This window comes from Bactrocera tryoni, chromosome 1 (assembly GCF_016617805.1).
Source record: "Bactrocera tryoni isolate S06 chromosome 1, CSIRO_BtryS06_freeze2, whole genome shotgun sequence".
In the NCBI taxonomy this organism is placed as follows: domain Eukaryota; kingdom Metazoa; phylum Arthropoda; class Insecta; order Diptera; family Tephritidae; genus Bactrocera; species Bactrocera tryoni.
In genome coordinates, this window is record NC_052499.1 from 42,318,106 (window position 1) to 42,340,991 (window position 22,886).

The 22,886-nt window shown below is 37.3% G+C and overlaps 2 protein-coding genes and 1 pseudogene across 3 annotated transcripts in view; 1 reads left to right on the forward strand and 2 right to left on the reverse strand.

Moving 5' to 3' along the window:
• LOC120781805 (tyrosine-protein phosphatase non-receptor type 23) overlaps positions 1–17,669 on the forward strand; it is a 36,786-nt gene extending 19,117 nt beyond the window's left edge. The window contains exons 2-5 of the mRNA XM_040114028.1: positions 16,342–16,511; positions 16,570–16,840; positions 16,900–17,175; positions 17,245–17,669. Of these exons, the coding sequence (XP_039969962.1) occupies positions 16,342–16,511; positions 16,570–16,840; positions 16,900–17,175; positions 17,245–17,586 (1,059 nt within the window). The 3' untranslated portion in view covers positions 17,587–17,669. The remainder of the gene's footprint in view (positions 1–16,341; positions 16,512–16,569; positions 16,841–16,899; positions 17,176–17,244) is intronic.
• Positions 2,290–4,298, reverse strand: LOC120781788 (annotated as a pseudogene).
• Positions 9,384–11,412, reverse strand: LOC120781776 (odorant receptor 67d-like). Of its 2 annotated transcripts, XM_040114010.1 has the most exons (5): positions 10,773–11,412; positions 10,610–10,715; positions 10,350–10,539; positions 10,117–10,272; positions 9,384–10,047 (listed from the first exon to the last, which is right to left on the reverse strand). In XM_040114010.1, exons 1-5 carry the CDS (start codon positions 11,368–11,370, stop codon positions 9,991–9,993), a joined length of 1,107 nt encoding a protein of 368 aa, XP_039969944.1. In that variant the 5' UTR covers positions 11,371–11,412; the 3' UTR covers positions 9,384–9,990. The 2 variants fall into 2 exon arrangements, with proteins under 2 accessions (XP_039969944.1, XP_039969940.1); XM_040114006.1 differs by having other exon boundaries at positions 10,610–11,412.
• Positions 17,670–22,886: the final 5,217 nt, after the last annotated feature.

A 22,886-nucleotide genomic window follows, 5' to 3' on the forward strand; every position in this document is an offset into this window, starting at 1 on the left:
ACATGAAAAACATTTGGATGAATCATTTTATCCTCATGTAAAAAGAATTTCTTATTTGTGTTTATCACTTTATCCTTCGACATATTTTTGCGAGCAAATTTTTTCCGACTTAAAGTTCGTTTGCTCAAAGCAATGCAACAAACTGACCTCAGCGCATTTAAAATACATTCTTTTAATAAGAAACTGCCCTAAAAATATTATTATTGATAATTTTTTCACAGAAATATCATAACGTGTACATATATTTTCGGAATTTGAAGCAGGCAAATGCAAATTATTTTTGTAATTTTTATTATATTTTTATGTATGTAACTATGTATGTTACATAACATTCATAAATCCAAATGAATTTTTGAATGTTTTATTTAAGTTTGTATCTATGCACGTATGTACATTGTATATGCAATACCTTCTTTTATGTTCTCATTGAAACGCAATAAGTGATAACTTTTTTTTCAATTCACGCAATTTCCGACTGGGCTGCTCATGCGGAGCAGTTCGCTTGTGCTCACCAACACAGTCACAGTTTAACTTTTGCCGACCACTGATCTATAAAGAGATCATATTACATATTAGGTAAGAATTGTTACGAAGCTTATGAAATTGATTGCGATTTCGTTGCAAAATCAACTTTCGCTACATGTACGATGACTGGAAAGGTTGTTTTAAAGGCAATTTCATAGAACACTTGTCAAAGCAGCAAGCAAAGGCATATGAGCCAAACTTAAAGAGGCGTCCATGATCCAGGACTCGTCACCTGTGATTACGTTATTCAAAATTGGGGGCCACTTTCACACATGTTCAAATTTTCTTAGCACACTTCCACTCGCCGCCATTTCTGGTCGTCCGTGAGCACTTTTGGGACAATCTTCGCGCACACCTAGCGCATGTTCAAGTGCTCCGTCACAATGTCATGAACCACAGATATTGATAAATTTAAATGTATTGTTGAGTTTTGAGTGAACGATATCTAAATTTTTCACTTGCATATGAAACTGTCTCCCGCCAGCTTAATTATACCCCTTCACAGTGAACAACTTTAGATCCCGGTGGTTTCTCACATAGAATAGGGCTCCCCCACTATGGTACGCAGAACTTTATTTTGAAAAGCTTGAATTAATTTCAAATTTGAATTCGTTGCTGATTTAAATTTAATACGTCCAGAACGGCCTAAGTATTACCATATAAATTAGCAACTTATTCTTCAGACTGAGGAGGGATTTTGGTCTATGGAGCCAGTATAGTTGCGCCATATTTAATGTTAGGTCAATTCTTTTTATTTTTACGTTTCCAATTTTAATCCTCAAATATTTTGCGCATTGTGTGAGTTATTGAGCATGTAAAGCCACTTGTGGGCAATTTCTATGCTTGTTGGTATATACTTGTACTACTTGTACTGACTTTTGGTATTGATGCTAAAATGTTCCATTTGGTGTGCCACAGGCATTCAATTGCATCTGCAGTGTTCTGGAAGCAGTCTTAGGGTGGCCACTTGATACTAACAGTGCAGTATCTCAACATAAATTTCCGTCACTGTGGAATGAAATGACGAAGTCTAAGCATTCCATTTAAAAGCTTGACAATCACGCTGATTACACTTTAAGTGCAAACGCATGAATTCTGTCAAGCAACATCTATTTCAGCTATCGGAAATTCCATTTGACAAACAACATCCAAAAAATTGCTGACTGCCGCATTGCTCGATCCATCACTAAACTCGTTAGGAGTAAATGTCATTTGGGGGTGTGTAGCAAACACTTCGGCAAACACCAATGGCCTCTTCTAAAATTGGTGGGGATTTAGATATCAGCCGATTGTTTTGTCAAAAATATTCCACTCAAACAACAAATGAAAATACAAAGAAGAACGAAGACAGCTGTTATTTCATTGATTCACTGATTTCGGTAGCTAAAATTCCTTCGTTAAACTACATGTCCATCACAACTAAACTGTAGTTAAAGCGTGTAGTATAAAAATACGCGAGTGTATAATTTTCTTCGATAACGTCTACATCAAATAGCTGGTGCTTAGGCGACTTCTTTTGATCAATTTACAAGAGTTGTTTGAAGGACGCATTTTAGTTTGCATTTTTCAATGGAATTTTGAAAGTGAAATATCTGCGACGTCCAATATTCTTGAAATAAAAGTCTTTACGGAATAATATCCTTGAAATCAAACTAGACTAGCACTGCATTGGTCACATTCCTATGTCTGTATTTCAGCATTTTTCGACATGCTTATAGAGTCATTAACACTTCATAGTTGCAAATTAACTGCAAAGAACGTTTATTAATTACGGGTTTATAAGCAAATTGTAGAGACAAGTATTGTTTGTAAATGAGGGTATATGACAATGGAGCTTCTCAGGTACTTTCACTGTCCAATTGAGGTACTTTGATAAAGCTTACGCCTGAAAGCGCTAGCAAATATGGAACCAGCATTAATTAAGGTTATGCACACGATATCGTTTAGAGATCTTTCTTTTATCCCTTTCTTTTATATATAGAGGCTTTTCTAGTTCATCAGCAACTGATTTTGTAAGCCGAAATGAGTCGCTTTTGTAATGTAGAAGTGTAGTTCCACGCATTTTAGCGGCTTTTTTTCTTTATGGCCTGTCAACCGAATATTTTGTAAGTTTTTTCTGTAGATAATAATTGAGGACGAAAATGATAAATATATGAACTGAAGTCATATGAGTATAGCTAACATGGGATCTCAACTGATTCATATAAACCAATACCTATAATCACGACTTTGATCGTGACGACGAATGAAACGGCTGGTTTCAAGGGCGTTGAATGACAATGAATATTATGACTAACATTTGATGATCCTTATATTTTATGAAATCGTGTAATTACAAATAAATCCGAAGACCTCACTCCCCACTTTACTTTCCACAATCTCCTCTATTTAGTTTGAAAACGTAATACCATCATGGCCAAACTGTAAATTGAGCGTGTTATCTGAAAAAAATTAAAATATTTAATTAGATTTATATTACGGTTTAATTAAAATATCTAGTTTAGATTCACCTTCAGTGCAGTGTTAACCGATAAGGGTTCAATTCCCGCGATGGTTATATTTCGTGGTGCCTGCGATTGTGTTAGCATTAAGCGAATCGTATTTTGATTATGCACATCTAAGGCGTACCAGTGGATGTCATAGATCCCAGTACAAAATTGATCGTTCTAATGGAGAATAGTGAAACATACTAGTATTTAATAGAGCATTACTGCTTACTGAGGCATTTGGATTTAATATTTACACTTATTTCAACACGTGTACCAAGTATGCAGTACATATATAGCCAGAGAAAGCACACCAAAAGGTAAGTATAAGCGCCAGGCCAATCCTTCAGCATGATGATGAGCAGTGTGCTTAAGATACCCGCCGTGGTGCATATAATGTGCGCGGATATGGTCCAAAAGAACAGCAAATTGCACTTATCATTAAAACTGTGGTGAATGCAAACAAAATTATATTTAGGGAAATTGAGAAATTTATATAGTATTCAAGAATACTCACTCCAGATAATACTGATGCCACTCTACAAATATCGTTAACTAATTGAGTTTGACGATCTGCATTGTTATTTTCCTCTATCAATTTGTGTAAATCATTTATTTTCAGTGCTAATATATCGTAAAAGAACATTGAGTGTGTTAAAAGATAATTAAATAGACATCACCAGCATATAAGCCGAAACATCCAATGAATACACAAACTACGCTGAAGGCATTGTTGACCCAATAACCATACAACGAATCCCTTTCGAAACCGGGCACTTCACAAAGCCATATCAAGTGTCGTTCGCCCTTAAGTATATACATCACAACCGGTGTGCATAATAGGAGCAGCCCAGTGACGAAATACGCTATTGCACAGCCAATTAAGAGTTTTTTCATACTCCTATTCCATGTGTGCAATTTCTGCTCGTACTCTTTACCCATCTCTTGATATTTCTCATAAATTTTTCCGATGTCCAAAGCTAATTTTCGATACAGTTTTGGATACAAAAGTGCTGACATCAACTTCACCGCTCCTTGTATGGTGCAGCTCACCGGTGAGGATACATCAAGCAACACTGTCCAATCTGTTGCAATATACTTTCGTATCGTATTCACCGAACAGAGGCAATAAAAGTACTATTGCGGCAAGAACGAAATATGTGTTCAAATTGATTTCATAATGCTCCTCGATTATGTCCACACCGATCTGACGTGAGCAGAATCGTATAAACGAAAGCATTTTATAGAAAATGTCGGAGGGACGGTTTTGCCTTTTCATATTTTCAAAGAACACAAACTGCGATTATTTCGATTCCTTTCAACCGACTGCAGACACAACAGTATTTGATATCTGGATGTCAGTTTGAATTGAGCCTTCATTCAAGGCTTGGCCCAGTAAGGGCACGCTCTCACGGTTGTCTATTTTCGATGTGTTAATAGAGTTACTTACACTAAATCGTTAGCATTATTTATTTACAAAGATAAATTGTTGTAATTAAAATTACATCTTTCATACTATGTGTCTGCAGTCTAAAATATATGTAGACAATTGTCATTGATTGTGTCAATGAAATATCCATGCAAAGAAATAGTGCATATAATAATAGGACTCATCGAGGTATATTATGTACAGTAACCAAAAGGAAGTTATACCTTCAGATTACGAAGCCATCGGTTTAAAATTTTAACTCACTTAGTGTCAAAAATGTGGAAAAATGTGACCCCAGCTATCACATTCAGTTAATTTTGACATTATGTCATTAAAAGAGCTCTCTGAAATTGTTAATATAGGTTAGGTTAGGTTAGGTGAATAATTTCTGGTGTGGTCACGAATAATCTCACTTGGACTGCTAGAGACCCCTGACCGATGTGATGTCCAGAACTCCTAGGTATGGATGAAAGGGACCTTCGCATATCGACAAAACGCCTTTAGCCAGAAACAAATTTATAAAGACGGCTAATATCAGTTGCAGGAAATGGGCCGGGTCAGTAGATAGTATGGCAACTGAGATGCCTCAAACTTAATTTGGCGTAAGCTGGACAGTGAAGGAGACAGCCTAGATGCTTCCACCTCATCTTCCTGATTGCAGCTTTGCCAAGTTGCGTCTTTAGCCACACCGCTTGTATACTAATGGGGCAGTGTCCACTTAGAGCATATATTATTGCGCTGATGTGAGCAGTTTAAGTACCTCAGCGCTCAAACTCACGAAGGCAGGTAATTCCTGTAGCTCTGCTATCGGAGTGGATGCATCTCTCTACAAACGAAGCCGCAGTGCAGAGAAGTATATCTGCTACTTCTGGTTGCCTTAGAGGTAGCAAAATACTCAAGTGTTTGTTTTGAAATATGTATATGTATATATATATGTATATGTATTACATACATCGAAATCATTCATCTCGGCGCAAAATGTTCAAATTACCGAAGATGTAAAACTTTTTAAATCATATACTTTAAATAGTGAAAGATGTCAGTTGCAAACAGACTTAAACAACCCAGTTTCTTGGTGTGTTAGAAATGATATGCCATTGAACCTTAAAAAATGTAAAACGATGTGCTTTTCCCGTAGACCTGTAGACCATACTTCATACGAAATACAAAACTTTAGCTTGGAGCAATGCAGTTTTGTTGATCTGGGAGTAACTATGGACCCCAAACTCAATTTTAATCTACTCTTAATAAGTAACATTTAAAAATAAAAAACTTACTTGAATCTAATTCTTAATTTTGGCTGTTGAAACTTTTGCTTCTATAGTCGGGCAGCTTAAAACTCTCTTACCTCTCTAGCATTTCATGACTCGGCTAATTCAGCTCGTTTGCAGATTGCGTCCCTCGCGTTGGTTGGGCGGAAGGAGGGTAATCGTTGAGTATTATTATTATTACCTAGTAAGCCATCCAGGAGGATGGGGTCATGTGTAGAAGTTCACGCAAGTGAGGAAAGTTCTCTGATCGCCATTCACTTGGGAGTGGCCAGAAACGATTCTTTTACATATGACTCAAGCAGCTCACGACTTCCGGTCTTTGACCAAGTATCCTCTGGGCAGCCTAAGAACATCCGTTCGAAGGTGAGCTAAAGTGAGAAGGCGAAACATCCCCTGCATAGGGTTGTGCGCTGGGTTTGGGACCCGCCACGTAAAAAGCCTAACCCAATGAAAAGCGACAAGCAGCCTCGGATGAGAAACCCCTCTTTTGATGACGACCATGGCAAACGAAATAAGGACAACGATATCAGGGCATGCACCTGGAATGTCCGGTCCCTTAATTGGGAAGGTGCCGCTGCCCAGCTGGTTGATGTCCTCGTGAAAATAAAGGCTGACATCACCGCCGTCTAAGAAATGCGATGGACGGGACAAGGACAGAGACGAGTAGGTCCTTGTGACATTTACTACAGTGGCCATATAAAGGAGCGCAAGTTTGGTGTGGGATTCGTGGTGGGAAAGTCCAAAAGAAAAGCAAATTGCACGTATCATTGAATCTATGGTGAACACAAACGACATATGATTAGACCTAGTGATTTATGTAGCATATAATGAATACTGACTCCAAATAGTGCTGGTGCCACTCTACAATATCATTAACGATTTTAGTTTGACGGTCTTCCTTGTCTTCATCTTCTAGCAATTTGTGTAAATCATTTATTTTCAGTACTAATATATCGTAAAAGAATATTGAGTGTGTTAAAAACAGAAGTAAATACAAATCACCGGCATATAACCCGAAAGCGGCAATCATAACACACAATAAATTGAAGGCATTATTCACCCAATAACCATAATATGAGTCCGCTGCGAAACCGGGTACTTCGCAAAGCAATATCAGATGACGTTCGCCCTTAAGTATATACATCACAATGGGTGTGGATAAAATTAGCATGGCTGTGATAGAGTAAACTATTGCGCATGCAAATAGAATTTTCTTCATATTCTTATTCCATTCGAGTAACTTCTGCTCATACTCTCTTCCCATCTGTTGATATTTCTCATAAATTTGTCCGATATCCGTAGCTAATTTTCGATACAGTTTTGGATACAAAAGTGCTGACATCAATTTCACCGCTCCTTGTGTGGTGCAGCTCACCGGTGAAAAGACATCAAGCAGTACCGTCAAATCTGTCAGAATATATTTTGCAATCATATTTATCGCACAGAGGTAATAAGCGATTATTGCGACAATAACAATATATGTATTTAAATTGATTTTATAATCCTCGGCGGTAATATCTACACCGATGGTTCGAGAACAAAAACGAATAACCGAAAGTAGTTTATAGTACATATCCGACGGCCGTTTTTGGGTTTTCATCTTTTTGAAGGAACTAAACTGCTAATATGGGTCCGGTTAGTATTTCGATACCTTCCACTCACTGAAGCCAAAAAAGTATTAGAAATCTGAGTGTCAATTTAAGTTAAACTTTTGTTTGGTCACACTCTCACGGTTGTCTTTTTGCGACGTGTTAATAGAGTTATTTGTACTAAATGATAGCATTATTTATTTATAAACATAAATTGTTGCAATTAAAATGTAAAAGCTTCATCTGTAAATGGTCACTTTTAACTTATAGCCTTTTTCTTGTAAAATATATTGTTTAAGTTCTTGATTTTACCAAATCTGGTTGGTGTAGATCTATAAAGAGATCATATTACATATTAGGTAAGAATTGTTACGAAGCTTATGAAATTGATTGCGATTTCGTTGCAAAATCAACTTTCGCTACATGTACGATGACTGGAAAGGTTGTTTTAAAGGCAATTTAATAGAACACTTGTCAAAGCAGCAAGCAAAGGCATATGAGCCAAACTTAAAGAGGCGTCCATGATCCAGGACTCGTCACCTGTGATTACGTTATTCAAAATTGGGGGTCACTTTCACACACGTTCAAATTTTCTTAGCACACTTCCACTCGCCGCCATTTCTGGTCGTCCGTGAGCACTTTTGGGAGAATCTTCGCGCACACCCAGCGCATGTTCAAGTGCTCCGTCACAATGTCATGAACCACAGATATTGATAAATTTAAATGTATTGTTGAGTTTTGAGTGAACGATATCTAAATTTTTCACTTGCATATGAAACTGTCTCCCGCCAGCTTAATTATACCCTTCACAGTGAACAACTTTAGATCCCGGTGGTTTCTCACATAGAATAGGGCTCCCCCACTATGGTACGCAGAACTTTATTTTGAAAAGCTTGAATTAATTTCAAATTTGAATTCGTTGCTGATTTAAATTTAATACGTCCAGAACGGCCTAAGTATTACCATATAAATTAGCAACTTATTCTTCAGACTGAGGAGGGATTTTGGTCTATGGAGCCAGTATAGCTGCGCCATATTTAATGTTAGGTGAATTCTTTTTATTTTTACGTTTCCAATTTTAATCCTCAAATATTTTGCGCATTGTGTGAGTTATTGAGCATGTAAAGCCACTTGAGGGCAATTTTTATGCTTGTTGGTATATACTTGTACTACTTGTACTGACTTTTGGTGTTGATGCTAAAATGTTCCATTTGGTGTGCCACAGGCATTCAATTGCATCTGCAGTGTTCTGGAAGCAGTCTTAGGGTGGCCACTTGATACTAACAGTGCAGTATCATCAACATAAATTTCCGTCACTGTGGAATGAAATGACGAAGTCTAAGCATTCCATTTAAAAGCTTGACAATCACGCTGATTACACTTTAAGTGCAAACGCATGAATTCTGTCAAGCAACATCTATTTCAGCTATCGGAAATTCCATTTGACAAACAACATCCAAAAATTGCTGACTGCCGCATTGCTCGATCTATCACCAAACTCGTTAGGAGTAAATGTCATTTGGGGTGTGTAGCAAACACTTCGGCAAACACCAATGGCCTCTTCTAAAATTGGTGGGGATTTAGATATCAGCCGATTGTTTTGTCAAAAATATTCCACTCAAATATCAAATGAAAATACAAAGAAGAACGAAGACAGCTGTTATTTCATTGATTCACTGATTTCGGTAGCTAAAATTCCTTCGTTAAACTACATGTCCATCACAACTAAACTGTAGTTAAAGCGTGTAGTATAAAAATACGCGAGTTTATAATTTTCTTCGATAACGTCTACATCAAATAGCTGGTGCTTAGGCGACTTCTTTTGATCAATTTACAAAAGTTGTTTGAAGGACGCGTTTTAGTTTGCATTTTTCAAAGGAATTTCGAAAGTGAAATATCTGCGACGTCCAATATTCTTGAAATAAAAGTCTTTACGGAATAATATCCTTGAAATAAAACCAGACTAGCACTGAATTGGTCACATTCCCATGCCTGTATTTCAGCATTTTTCGACATGCTAATAGAGTCATTAATACTTCATAGTTGCAAATTAACTGCAAAGAACGTTTATTAATTACGGGTTTATAAGCAAATTGTAGAGACAAGTATTGTTTGTAAATGAGGGTATATGACAATGGAGCTTCTCAGGTACTTTCACTGTCCAATTGAGGTACTTTGATAAAGCTTACGCCTGAAAGCGCTAGCAAATATGGAACCAGCATTAATTAAGGTCATGCACACGAAATCGTTTAGAGATCTTTCTTTTATCCCTTTCTTTTATATATAGAGGCTTTTCTAGTTCATCAGCAACTGATTTTGTAAGCCGAAATGAGTCGCTTTTGTAATGTAGAAGTGTAGTTCCACGCATTTTAGCGGCTTTTTTTCTTTATGGCCTGTCAACCGAATATTTTGTAAGTTTTTTCTGCAGATAATAATTGAGGACGAAAATGATAAATATATGAACTGAAGTCATATGAGTATAGCTAACATGGGATCTCAACTGATTCATATAAACCAATACCTATAATCACGACTTTGATCGTGACGACGAATGAAGCGGCTGGTTTCAAGGGCGTTGAATGACAATGAATATTATGACTAACATTTGATGATCCTTATATTTTATGAAATCGTGTAATTACAAATAAATCCGAAGACCTCACTCCCCACTTTACTTTCCACAATCTCCTCTATTTAGTTTGAAAACGTAATACCATCATGGCCAAACTGTAAATTGAGCGTGTTATCTGAAAAAATTAAAATATTTAATTAGATTTATATTACGGTTTAATTAAAAATATCTAGTTTAGATTCACCTTCAGTGCAGTGTTAACCGATAAGGGTTCAATTCCCGCGATGGTTATATTTCGTGGTGCCTGCGATTGTGTTAGCATTAAGCGAATCGTATTTTGATTATGCACATCTAAGGCGTACCAGTGGATGTCATAGATCCCAGTACAAAATTGATCGTTCTAATGGAGAATAGTGAAACATACTAGTATTTAATAGAGTATTACTGCTTACTGAGGCATTTGGATTTAATATTTACACTTATTTCAACACGTGTACCAAGTATGCAGTACATATATAGCCAGAGAAAGCACACCAAAAGGTAAGTATAAGCGCCAGGCCAATCCTTCAACATGATGATGAGCAGTGTGCTCAAGATACCCGCCGTGGTGCATATAATGTGCGCGGAGATGGTCCAAAAGAACAGCAAATTGCACTTATCATTAAAACTGTGGTGAATGCAAACAAAATTATATTTAGGGAAATTGAGAAATTTATATAGTATTCAAGAATACTCACTCCAGATAATACTGATGCCACTCTACAATATCGTTAACTAATTGAGTTTGACGATCTGCATTGTTATTTTCCTCTATCAATTTGTGTAAATCATTTATTTTCAGTGCTAATATATCGTAAAAGAACATTGAGTGTGTTAAAAAGATAATTAAATAGACATCACCAGCATATAAGCCGAAACATCCAATGAATACACAAACTACGCTGAAGGCATTGTTGACCCAATAACCATACAACGAATCCCTTTCGAAACCGGGCACTTCACAAAGCCATATCAAGTGTCGTTCGCCCTTAAGTATATACATCACAACCGGTGTGCATAATAGGAGCAGCCCAGTGACGAAATACGCTATTGCACAGCCAATTAAGAGTTTTTTCATACTCCTATTCCATGTGTGCAATTTCTGCTCGTACTCTTTACCCATCTCTTGATATTTCTCATAAATTTTTCCGATGTCCAAAGCTAATTTTCGATACAGTTTTGGATACAAAAGTGCTGACATCAACTTCACCGCTCCTTGTATGGTGCAGCTCACCGGTGAGGATACATCAAGCAACACTGTCCAATCTGTTGCAATATACTTTCGTATCGTATTCACCGAACAGAGGCAATAAAGTACTATTGCGGCAAGAACGAAATATGTGTTCAAATTGATTTCATAATGCTCCTCGATTATGTCCACACCGATCTGACGTGAGCAGAATCGTATAAACGAAAGCATTTTATAGAAAATGTCGGAGGGACGGTTTTGCCTTTTCATATTTTCAAAGAACACAAACTGCTTATAGTAATATTGCGATTAGTTCGATTACTTTCAACTGACTGCAGGCACAAGAGTATTTGATATCTGGATGTCAGTTTGAGTTCTTCATTCAAGGCTTGGCCCAGTAAGGGCACGCTCTCACGGTTGTCTATTTTCGATGTGTTAATAGAGTTACTTACACTAAATCGTTAGCATTATTTATTTACAAAGATAAATTGTTGTAATTAAAATTACATCTTTCATACTATGTGTCTGCAGTCTAAAATTGTCTGTCATTGATTGTGTCAATGAAATATCCATGCAAAGAAATAGTGCATATAATAATAGGACTCATCGAGGTATATTACAGTAAGCAAAAGGAAGTTAAACCTTCAGATTACGAAGCCATCGGTTTAAAATTTTAACTCATTTAGTGTCAAAAATGTAGAAAAGTGTGACCCCAGTTATCACATTCAGTTAATTTTGACGTTATGTCATTAAAAGAGCTCTCTGAAATTGTTAATATAGGACTTGGACTGCCAGAGACCCCTGACCGATGTGATGTCCAGAACTCCTAGGTATGGATGAAAGGGACCTTCGCATATCGACAAAACGCCTTTAGACAGAAACAAATTTATAAAGACGGCTAATATCAGTTGCAGGAAATGGGCCGGGTCAGTAGATATTATGGCAACTGAGATGCTTCAAACTTAATTTGGCGTAAGCTGGACAGTGAAGGAGACAGCCTAGATGCTTCCACCTCATCTTCCTGATTGCAGCTTTGCCAAGTTGCGTCTTTAGCCACACCGCTTGTGTACTAATGGGACAGTGTCCTCTTAGAGCATATATTATTGAGATTATGTGAGCAGTTTAATGTACCTCAGCGCTCAAACTCACGAAGGCAGGTAATTCCTGTAGCTCTGCTATCGGAGTGGATGCATCTCTCTACAAACGAAGCCGCACTGCAGAGAAGTACGTAGGTTGCTATATACATATATTTCTGGCCTAATAATGTAAATAGGCATATTTATCAACGAAAATGTTTTTTTTTTTTAATTTTTTTTTTTTTTGTCGATTGCTGTTTTGTTTCGGGCTCATACGCATAGATCCATGATTCGTCACCTGTGACGATCTTATAAACGTCTTTTGAAGCACCGCGATCGTATTTTTTCAGCATTTCTTTACACCAATCCACACGAGCCTTTTTTTGAGCGATTGTCAAATTGTGCGGGATCCAACGAGAACAAGCCTTTTTTACGGCCAGGCGTTCATGCAATATCGAATGTATGCTGGCAGGAGAAATGCATACGCATGCCTCTATCTGAAAGTACATATGTTACATGACGGTCTTGCATTATCAGTTCACGTACGGCATCGATGTTTTCTGGCACAATGGCTGTTTTTGGACGACCTTTACGGAATTCGCCTTTGAGCGAGCGTCGGTCACGATTGAATTCGTTGTACCAGTTTTTCACAGTGCTATAGGATGGTGCTTCATAGCCATACAAAGATTTTAGTTCATCGATGCACTCTTGTCGTGATAATCCACGTCGAAAGTTGTGAAAAATGATCGCACGAAAATGTTCACGAGTTAATTCCGATTAAATGACAAAACGTTCTGAGTGATGTTTTGCTAAAAAATGTCAAACTTTCCAATGGAAATGTCAGATTGCACCTGGCAACACTTAGTGTTGCCCTAGGCCAGAATATATATAGCAGCCCTCGTATATCTGCTACTTCTGGTTGCCTTAGAGGTAGCAAAATACTCAGGTTTGTTTTGAAATACGCGGATATGCAGATTTGAGACCTTTTGTTTACTTAAATCGAAATCATTCATCCTGGCGCAAAATGTTCAAATTGAGTATTATTATTATTACCTAGTAAGCCAACAACCTCCTTTCAGAAAGGGGGAAAGCTTTAGAAAATTTCTTACAAAAAAAGGGTCTGTCAATTGAGCGTATTATTGGTGATATGAGATCGGCTAATCTGGAATAAGTAGTACAATATTCCAGCGGTAGGACGGTCATCATATAAAGTAGTGATGGTGGCCTTAAGCTCGAAATACCATAATGTTCAAAAACCAAAAGTTCAAAGATGGAATTATCGCTGAAATAGTCTGAAAGCAAAAGCAACTATTGCACATGTAATTGAAATCTAACGAACTTTTGAATTCAAAGAAAGATTATAAGAAATTGAACCTAAACGCTGGGAATGTTCGTCGGACTGTTGATGGGTGGAAGGAATGGTGCTAAATCTCTATAGACTAATTTAAGCAAGTTTGTAAGTAGTTCTAATGACCAAACCAAAGTTTTGTAAGCTAGATAATCATGAAAACATGTGCATAGCTGTTATGGATTTATAAATAGACCTTGAGTTTCCAGAAATCAATGAGTAAATCAATGATAAATTAATCATAAGTCCTTGCCCTTTGGTCTTAAGTACAATAAGAAAGTGTAGGAATTTTCAACACACCTATATACATATGTATGGTTATCGAACTCTTATGGCTTAGTGATCGCTTGGGTTCCATGTACAACATTATTTTCCCAGCTTACTAGACAATTAGAGACGTTAGTTGTTGTTAATTGACTGTTGTTAATCGAAGCATTTCCGGCAGCTTTAATAATAGTTTCTTCATATGAATTGCGTGCCTATTGTATTTCAAATAGCTACTTATGTATCTAAATATGCATGATTTATGGTTTGGTTTCACATAACTACAATTTCTTGCGGATAAACATATGATTGAAATCATTGCTACAATTACTTCTAGGTTCAATGAAACTTACCTGATTACTACATATGCTTTTCAGCCATAATGAATACATTAAATACTGTATTAATGGTTTTATTATTTTGCTGTTTGCATATCGAAATTATCGCTTTGTTGTTACATTCGATACGAACTTGGTTAGTCAAGTTGCAATAGTCATGCGTGTGCCTCAGCCTTAAGGCTTCCTAGTTTAATATATAGTTTTAGTGGTTTACTGATGCGACTAGTTAACAGATTTCCCGCCCTAACGCCTTTAATGAATTGTTTCTTAATGATACATGCGTGCCGCTTGTTATCAAAAATAATGCCGTAACTATAGAAGTCAAATAATTGAGTTATTCATAAAGTAATTAGATTGTAAAGGCATTAAAAGTTTATTCAGCTTATGATATGAGCCATAAATCGAAGTTATTAAGCTGTGAACAAGTGCCTCATACCATTTTTTCGCTTCAAAAGTGGCTCGCTAAAAAATTTTTTTGCTGAAGTAAAGAGATCAAGATGGAAACAAAAGTTTGATTTGAAGGCCTTGAAGCATCACAATACCAATATGAACCGAGAAGGCTAAGTTACCCTTTAACCCTTCTGCACAAATTGAGATTGTACCCCTCATAAACAAGTTGTGGGTCAATATGACCCAATAGCAAAAACACGTCAGTATGGTAAAATTATAATGACAAACTCATTTTTTTTATTATTCAAACATAAAATTAACAAATTCAAAATTGTTTTCAATAGGAGTCAGTAAAAAATACGTCAATTCTGACAATTTATACACATAACTTCCTTTACACTATGTTGCTTGCATATAAATTTCAAGCATTTATCGCAACGAACTGAATGCTTCTTGGAGTTTTTAGGATGTGGACAATAAAAACACCTTTGTCTCTTACCCAAGAAGCATAAAGGAGAATCTTGAAGCTGGGATCGCATCAACACCTGCTTTAGTCGCATTATAGTGATGCATTATTTCTGGTTTCTTTTTCTGATCATCCCTAGTCTCTGCCGAATGATGAAGAGTATTCATTACAACAAGGAATTTGTATTTCTTTGGCATGTAGGTCACAACAGTCACATTTGTTTCAGTTCTAGTGAAATGAATAAATCGAAAGCACCTTTTATGCTAGCAACCAAGAAAGGTGCGTGTTGTGAAGGGCCTGGTTTATTTGAAAGAATGCATTCTTGTCGCGTTCTGTTGCATTGCATTTGTTGAGGATCTTTATACCAAACAATCGTACCATCTTTTGCAGGAAAACATTCATTATTTCCTTGTGTTTCTCTGCTAAAACTTTCAATGCTATCGAAAGAATCTGTAGATACATATATCAGACTCATTTATTTCAGATTCATCACATTGAAAATCTTGATCTTCATCAGACGCTTCATCAAGTGACTCGTCATCATCATTGACAATTTCTTCAATTCTTTCACATGATAGAATCTATACAAATATGAATACATACCTACATATAATAAAAGAATCGCAATGTTATAAAAGATGTAAATTATTACCTGGTTTCTTCGCTGCATTCTAATTGCGCAGATTTTTACATTCGCATATCACTGAGCAAAAAAATTGTCTACCCGAGCGTCTTCACAGTTGAAATAAATCACACAACTGACAACATTTTTATAAGCTTGGACGTATGTTTGCTGTATGTAGTAGAATACAGTTATCCCAGAGCAAAACAAAATTCACCAACTACATACATATGTACATACATAGCATCAAAAAAATTCAGAAATTAAAGTTCAATACCGTTATCACTAGGCACCGCAAAATTAACAAATGAGCACTAGCACGCTTTTTCTGTTTAGTCACATTTGAGCATAAATTTTCTTGGTGGTCAAAATGACCCACAAATTGTATACGCGTACGAAAAGTTTTTAAAAAATTTTGTTAAAAAGCTGGCTCGTCCTGGAAAAAAAATGTGTACGTACAACTCATCATAAGACTCAGACTGAGGATATCAAACTGGTTTTATAAGCAATTAGCCATCCTAAGGCATGGTAATACGCATTTGTTTCTTAAATTTGGGTCATTTTGACTCAATTTGTGCAGAAGGGTTAATCAAAGCATTACTCTCAATATAGAACGAAGAGCGATGAGTAAAGCTTTACATTCATTCTAATGAACATTATTTAATTGTTAGGCTTCTCAGCTTATATGTTTTAGCCTATAATATTAAAGTAGCAGTAAAATTACTTTTTCGTTTCAGTTACAAATATTTCTAGTTTTCACGCTGCTATATGGCTTGGCTATTGCACAGGACTATCAGGATTATCAGGAGAATACACCGCGTCCAGCACCGATAAGACTGCGGCCCAGCGCTGGTATAGCGGAAGCACCACGACCCACACCTGTGCCTATACTGAAGCAAATAAATAAGTAAGACTACCCAAAACATGCACATTTATACCACAAATTCTGTAATTGTCATTTATAGACACAACGAAGATGGTTCCTATACATATGGTTATGAGGGCGCTGATGGTTCTTTCAAAATCGAAACTAAACTAGCGACCGGTGAGGTAAAGGGTAAATACGGTTATGTCGATGAGACAGGCAAAGTGCGTGTAGTGGAATATGGCGCCAATCAATATGGTTTCCAACCTTCCGGTGAAGGCATCACAGTAGCGCCACCTACTTTGGTCGATGAAACGCTCAAGGAGGAGCCAGAGTACGAGGATGAGCCCTTGCGGCCACAGAGACCTTATGTAAGTTAACACAATAGTTCTAGTGCTGGAATGTTTATACATTTTCAATTTGTTTTCAGCGCCCAGCCCGTCCACAACAACCGCGTCCGGCACCAGCGCCACGCCCACAGCCACGTCCACAACCCCAACCTCAACCACAATACTTACAATACGAAGAAGAACAAGAACAAGAGCCAGAGCCACCACGTCGCATACAGTACGCACCACCACCACAAGCTTCCGCTCCACCAGCGCCACCAAGAATACAAGTGCCTGGCGCCCAACGTACTACCGATGTTTTATACTCTCCACTGCAGCGCCCGGCGCGTCCCGAACCAGACTACTCACAATTGCAGGTATTTGAGCAGCAGACTACACACAACAGAAATTATTAATTGAAAAGTTTATTTTCAAAAATTATATAGAACTTTCCATCCAATGTGCGTGTTTCCCGACCTGTCTATGCGCCCGCACCAGTTCAACCTGCACCCTCCAGCGCACGCGCTAATAACTTCCTAGGACCGCCATCTGGTGGTCGCCCCATTCTGGAACCATCGCAGTTTGGTCCAGCGCCACAGGCCCGTCCAGTACAGCAATCTGCACCAGCGCCTCTACCCATCTATCCACCACAGATCAACCATCAGCCACAGGCGCAAGGACGTGCCGGTGGTGGTGGCGGCAGTTTGCTGGATCAGTTGGCGCGAGACTATGCTTTGCCGCAGGGAAACGCTCAACCTTTGCATGACATTTCATTTGGTTACTACTGAGCGTGTAGTCACTTTGGATTCGGCTTAGTTTTTTAATCGTATGTAAATCCATGTAGCAATGAACTACCGTAAATCATTGCAAAGCTGCCAATTTCTTTGGAAAATTGTAATTTATAAATTACTTAAGTATAATTTCGATAAAATAAAAAACGAAACGAAATACCAAGTACAGTTAAAAACCTTTAATAAAATTTATGTTATTTGAAATATTTTTAATTGATAATACCATTAAAAGGGGGTACGAATTTTAAAATTTGAAGTAAATGTTATATGAATAAATAGAGTTTATAAATTGATCGGTCATAGTCAAGTTCAAGTATGGATAATTTCTTAATTTGCTATAATTTTCGAACAAATTTTCCAGATCGGAATATACTATATAACTGACTAATCCAAATCAATAACCAGACCTTTTTTCTTCTTAAATGAACTTAATTCGGTTTTTAGATTATATTCTGAAGGATATACATACTATCTTCTATCCAACGATATTTTCTTGTTTTTAAAAAACTTTTCGATATTTCTGTAACCCGATTGGTTCGTTAAACATACATAAGGAGGAGGATACTTTTTCGGTTTTCTGGAAATAAATCACCTACAACACCAAACAATTTATATGAGACTAAAAACTATTTCTTGGAAAGCAATGTATCTGCCTAAATATACTATCGTTTTTAATTTTATAGTAGGGGGAAGTATCGAAAGCCGGAGTGCGGAACTTTAAATTTAAACCTAAACTTAACCTCCTTCCACGGAACCACCGGCTAAGTATTACTCCGTGACGGACGCGTAGTCTGTTGAGAAGATCTCAGTTTAGTCATTATGAACGCTGACGCTTCGCTGACAGCTTTCCATTTATCAGTCGACTGACACATGAGGGTCGTTAAATTATCGACCGTAAAACTACCACCGAGTGTAGTTTTTAGCTTTTCCCTTATATTCGAAAATCCGAAAATCGAGGGCAATACAATAATATATGTTCAGAGTCTTCTATATACTCTGTACACGTCGGACAGTTCGAACTAATGTCATTGTGGAATCTGAAAAGGTAGCTTCTAAAGCATCCATGTCCACTAAGTATTTGGGTCAGATGGAAATCTAGGTCCCCATGTCGTCTGTCTACCCACGAGTGGATGTGCGCTATAAATCGAGAGCCCTTTTGATGAGGAATTCCACCGCTCCTGCCACATTTTGGTGCTCTTGTTTCTCTCTTTTGTCCTTGCCGGTACTATTTTAGGCGTTGATAATTGATATAAACGCTCGAGTTCATCTCTCTGGTTGTCAATGGGCGGCATGCTGGCTAATACTTCAGCAGCGTCGGTTGATATATTATGATGAATCTCTTAAAGAGGGGTTGAAGTCAGTGATATCGAAGGGAATACTACATAATAATACGAATAATATATTATAAGGTGATTCAAGTAGAAGTACTTTTTTTACAATAGCCTTTTTTGACAGATTTTGAGCCGTGTCAAGCTGTCATGTTAATACGAGTATAATCGGCCTACTGAGCATACTATTCGCAACACCATCACCCATCTTGAGACTCAGCATTAATTATTGAATAATATTCGACAGAATAGACCACGTCCAGCACGTAGTGAAGAAAATATAGCAGCCGTAGCTGAGGGTGTACACGAAGAGCGTGGAAAGTCGATTCGGCGCTGTTCGTACCAACTCGAACTAACGTATGGAACGACTTGGTACATTTTACGTCAAAATCTTAAATGGAAAGCGTACAAAATATAGCTTGCGCAAAGACTGAAGCCGGGCGATATTTCCAAGCGACATCGCTTCGCTCTATGGGTGAAAGTTCCAAGAAAATCCGATGTTTTCGAGTCAAAGTTTGTTCAGCGATGAGACTCATTTCTGCTTCAATGGGTATGTAAACAAAAAAATGCATGCCGCATTTGTGACAAAGGGCAACCTAAATATATTCAAGGGCTAACATTTCATCCAAAAATGAGCCTGTGGAATCATCGGTCCATATTTATTTACAAATGATGACGGTGAGAAGTAACTATCAGTGGCGACCATTATCACGCCTGATGCCTGAATTGAAGCCCGTGATTTCGGCGGCATTTAATTTCAACAAGACGGCACCATTTCCTTAACATCGCATCAATAAATGGACTTATTGAGAGCACACTTCGGTGAGCAGATAATTTCACGTTTTGGATCGGACGATTGACCACCAAGATCGTCTGATATTATACCCTTAAACCTTTTCCTGTGGGGTATGTAAAGTCTGAAGTCTATGGGGACAATTATTCGATTCAGGCCTTGGAGCAAAACATCACTCATGTGATTCGCCAGTTACCAGTCGAAATACCCGAACGAGTCATCGAAACTTGGACTCGAGGAGTGGACGTAGCCGCACGTAAATGCCAAAGAATGCACTTTCGAATGATATTAAACATTTCCTATTAAGTTTGAAGTTTCTATGTTTTTTCTTTAAAAAAGTGGGGAACCTCCAAATGTATCACCCTTAATTATTTATATTCAATTGCGCACACCACCGCTAGGTAGGTAGCCAACTGGAAAAGTGAGTCGCGCTGTACTTTATTTCATGACATTGAACATCATCAATACATCGCGCATTATGTTGCAGCATAGCAAAGCGGAGTGAACGGCGAACACTCGACTTTTTGCTAATACTTACATTTTTAAATTCTTGATATCCATTGTATGGAATGTTCGGATCGAATAATTCAAAAAGTTACATAAAGGCATCGAATAAGTTTTGATTTAACTATATTATATTTCGGCAACCTTAGTGTTGCAATCTGGTAACTCACGACTTAGTCGTAAATTTTGGCATATTAGATGTTACACATACTCAGAACTCTCTGACATAAGAGTGCTATTTGTGTTGCTGCACTTAATTAAATTTTTTGCGATGAAGCTCCATTCACAACTCGTGTTTTTTAACGGTATGATAAATTCAATAAAGGTTGTGAATCACTCCAGGATTCCAGCATACATTCAATATATAGTAGCATGAACATTTTATTCAAAACGAAAATTGTTTCACATTGGATCCCACACAATTTTTTATCGCTAGAAAAAGGCTCGTGTTGATTGGTCGAGAGAAATGTTAAAAAAAACTATATGGGTGTTTCCAGATGAGCCGAATCCAACAAAAGTTTTTTGCGAACTAAGTTAATGGTTACTTGTTTTTTTGAACAACTGGACTTATAACGACCATTCCACTAGAACAACGCAGAACAGTAAATTCTGAGTGTTATACAATCATTTTCTTGGCAGTTGTCTTTCAAGAAATCAGGAAAACCAACCACTGAAAATAAATGCGTGCTCTCACATATCGACTGTAACTTCTTCTTGCTCCCATACGGAAAATATATACGAAGAGGTAAACGTTTGCGACACCTGAAGAGGCGGTTGATTTGTTCAGAATGCCTGCTGCCTCAATCAGAGTGGCAGAAGTGCTTCGATAATTGCTTCAAACGCATGCCAAAGGGCTTAGATCCTAATGGAGAATATTTTGAAAAAACATCAAAGCGATTTTCGATGAATAAAATTTGTTTTTGTTCTCTAACCCCTGAGTATAAAAGGCAACCCTCTCAACTCCACGATACAAATTAAGAGCTTTTACTGAAGCGTAATTTTAATTATCATTTTTAAATAAAACAACATTTATTATGACGTAACGCTCGCGATGCGAAGATATTTTTTTGAAAATTCACTTTTGTTCGAACCACCTCATGAAACTTGTAGGTCGGTAGATAAATGGGGGCGACAGAACATCCTTGGCCCTGGGCGCCCGAAGTTGTAGCTACGCCATTGCCAAGAGTCCAAGTTGCTGCGAATGGCGCCGAATCAACTCTCCACGGTCTTCGTGTACACTCTCAGCTAAAGCTGCTATATTTTCTTCACAGCGTGCTGGACCTAGTCTATTCGGTCGAATATTATCGAATAATGAATTCTGGATCTTAACATGGGTGATGGTGTTGCGAATTGTACGCTCAGTAGCTCAATTATGTTGACCTTAATTTGAACGAAGCGCGCGAAACACATTCTTTACAGAACGTGAATTTTCGTAATAAAATTGAACGACTTGTAAACGTTGCTGAGGCATCATGCTGAAATGCTAAACAAAACTTAACAAATATAGCATGGCAACTTGACACAATTTTCGCGGGATCAGTCAAAAAAAGGTTATTGAAAAAAGAACGTTTACTTGGATCACCCGTTACTTACTTCTATGAGGACTTATATTTTAGTCTTGTTGCATTCAGAACATCCAGTGGCGTTCAAACTACAATGCACAGGTTTTTTTATTATGGACGCTACTGTAGTAACCAGGAAAATTTTGTTGCATACTTTTTGGCGTCTTTAAAAATTCAATGAAACCAATTTTTTATTATTTTACACACAAATTTTTTTATTTATTGTAATTAAGCACAATAAAGTACGAATAAATGTATGCATTCCTTCATATAGAGTAGCGCATTATTAAAATAATAAATACTTAAACCAATATGCATATTTGTAAATAACGGAAATAACCATTACAAATAATAAGTGAGAAGATAATAAAAAGATGCAACGATGATCTTCACACGACGAGAGAGGGTAGGTTAAAATAGATGTGGCGTCGGGTTGCTGCAACAAGGGAACTTATATACAAAGAAGGAAGTCCAAGCCAGGGTAGGCACGGGATTCTAGCGATATCCATGAATCCAGCAACTAATCGCAAATTCTTTTTGTTGTATTAGCAGTTTCTTAGGAAGCGAGGTGGTGGGCTATTACTGATAGTAGATCTCTGTAAAGAAGATGGCGAGTTAAATTGTTTCGGAAAGAATTGATTGGTTTAACATTGGTGTAAGTTGAAGTGTACGGCGAGATGGATAAGGAAGTGGGAGCATTAACAACAACCAGTGCGGGAAAGATAGAATTTTATGTGCCGAACTACTAAAAAGTATTTAAAACAATATACTCGTAAAAGGAGAGGTGAGATGGTTGGTTTGATTATGAAATTTTCTTTAACATTTTTGTAAATATATTCGGTTTTGTATTTTAGTATTAAAATGTATAAGTTCGAACTTTATTGTGAATAACAAGTGACTTTTTGCTCTATTAGACTTACAGCTAGTGATTGACTAAATATTTTTCGACGCTCTTCTCTGTTTTAATAAAAAGTATTCATTAACTCAAAGTACTATGTTTCTAATTTAAGTGGAAATAAATATTTTATCTTACTAAATAAATATATACGTATGTATGTGTAAAATGCAATTCGAAATGTCTTGGCGGACCACCCTAGCCCGCTCACTCAG

Bases quoted from the DNA above. Each gene is read 5' to 3' on its own strand.
- LOC120781776 (XM_040114006.1), bottom strand. From the start codon at position 11,370: ATGAAAAGGCAAAACCGTCCCTCCGACATTTTCTATAAAATGCTTTCG. The intron at 10,273-10,349 runs GTAAATATTAAA...ATTCTCCATTAG, and splicing joins GTACACGTGTTGAAATAAGT to AACGATCAATTTTGTACTGG. The intron at 10,048-10,116 runs GTGAATCTAAAC...TAATTTTTTCAG, and splicing joins CGGTTAACACTGCACTGAAG to ATAACACGCTCAATTTACAG.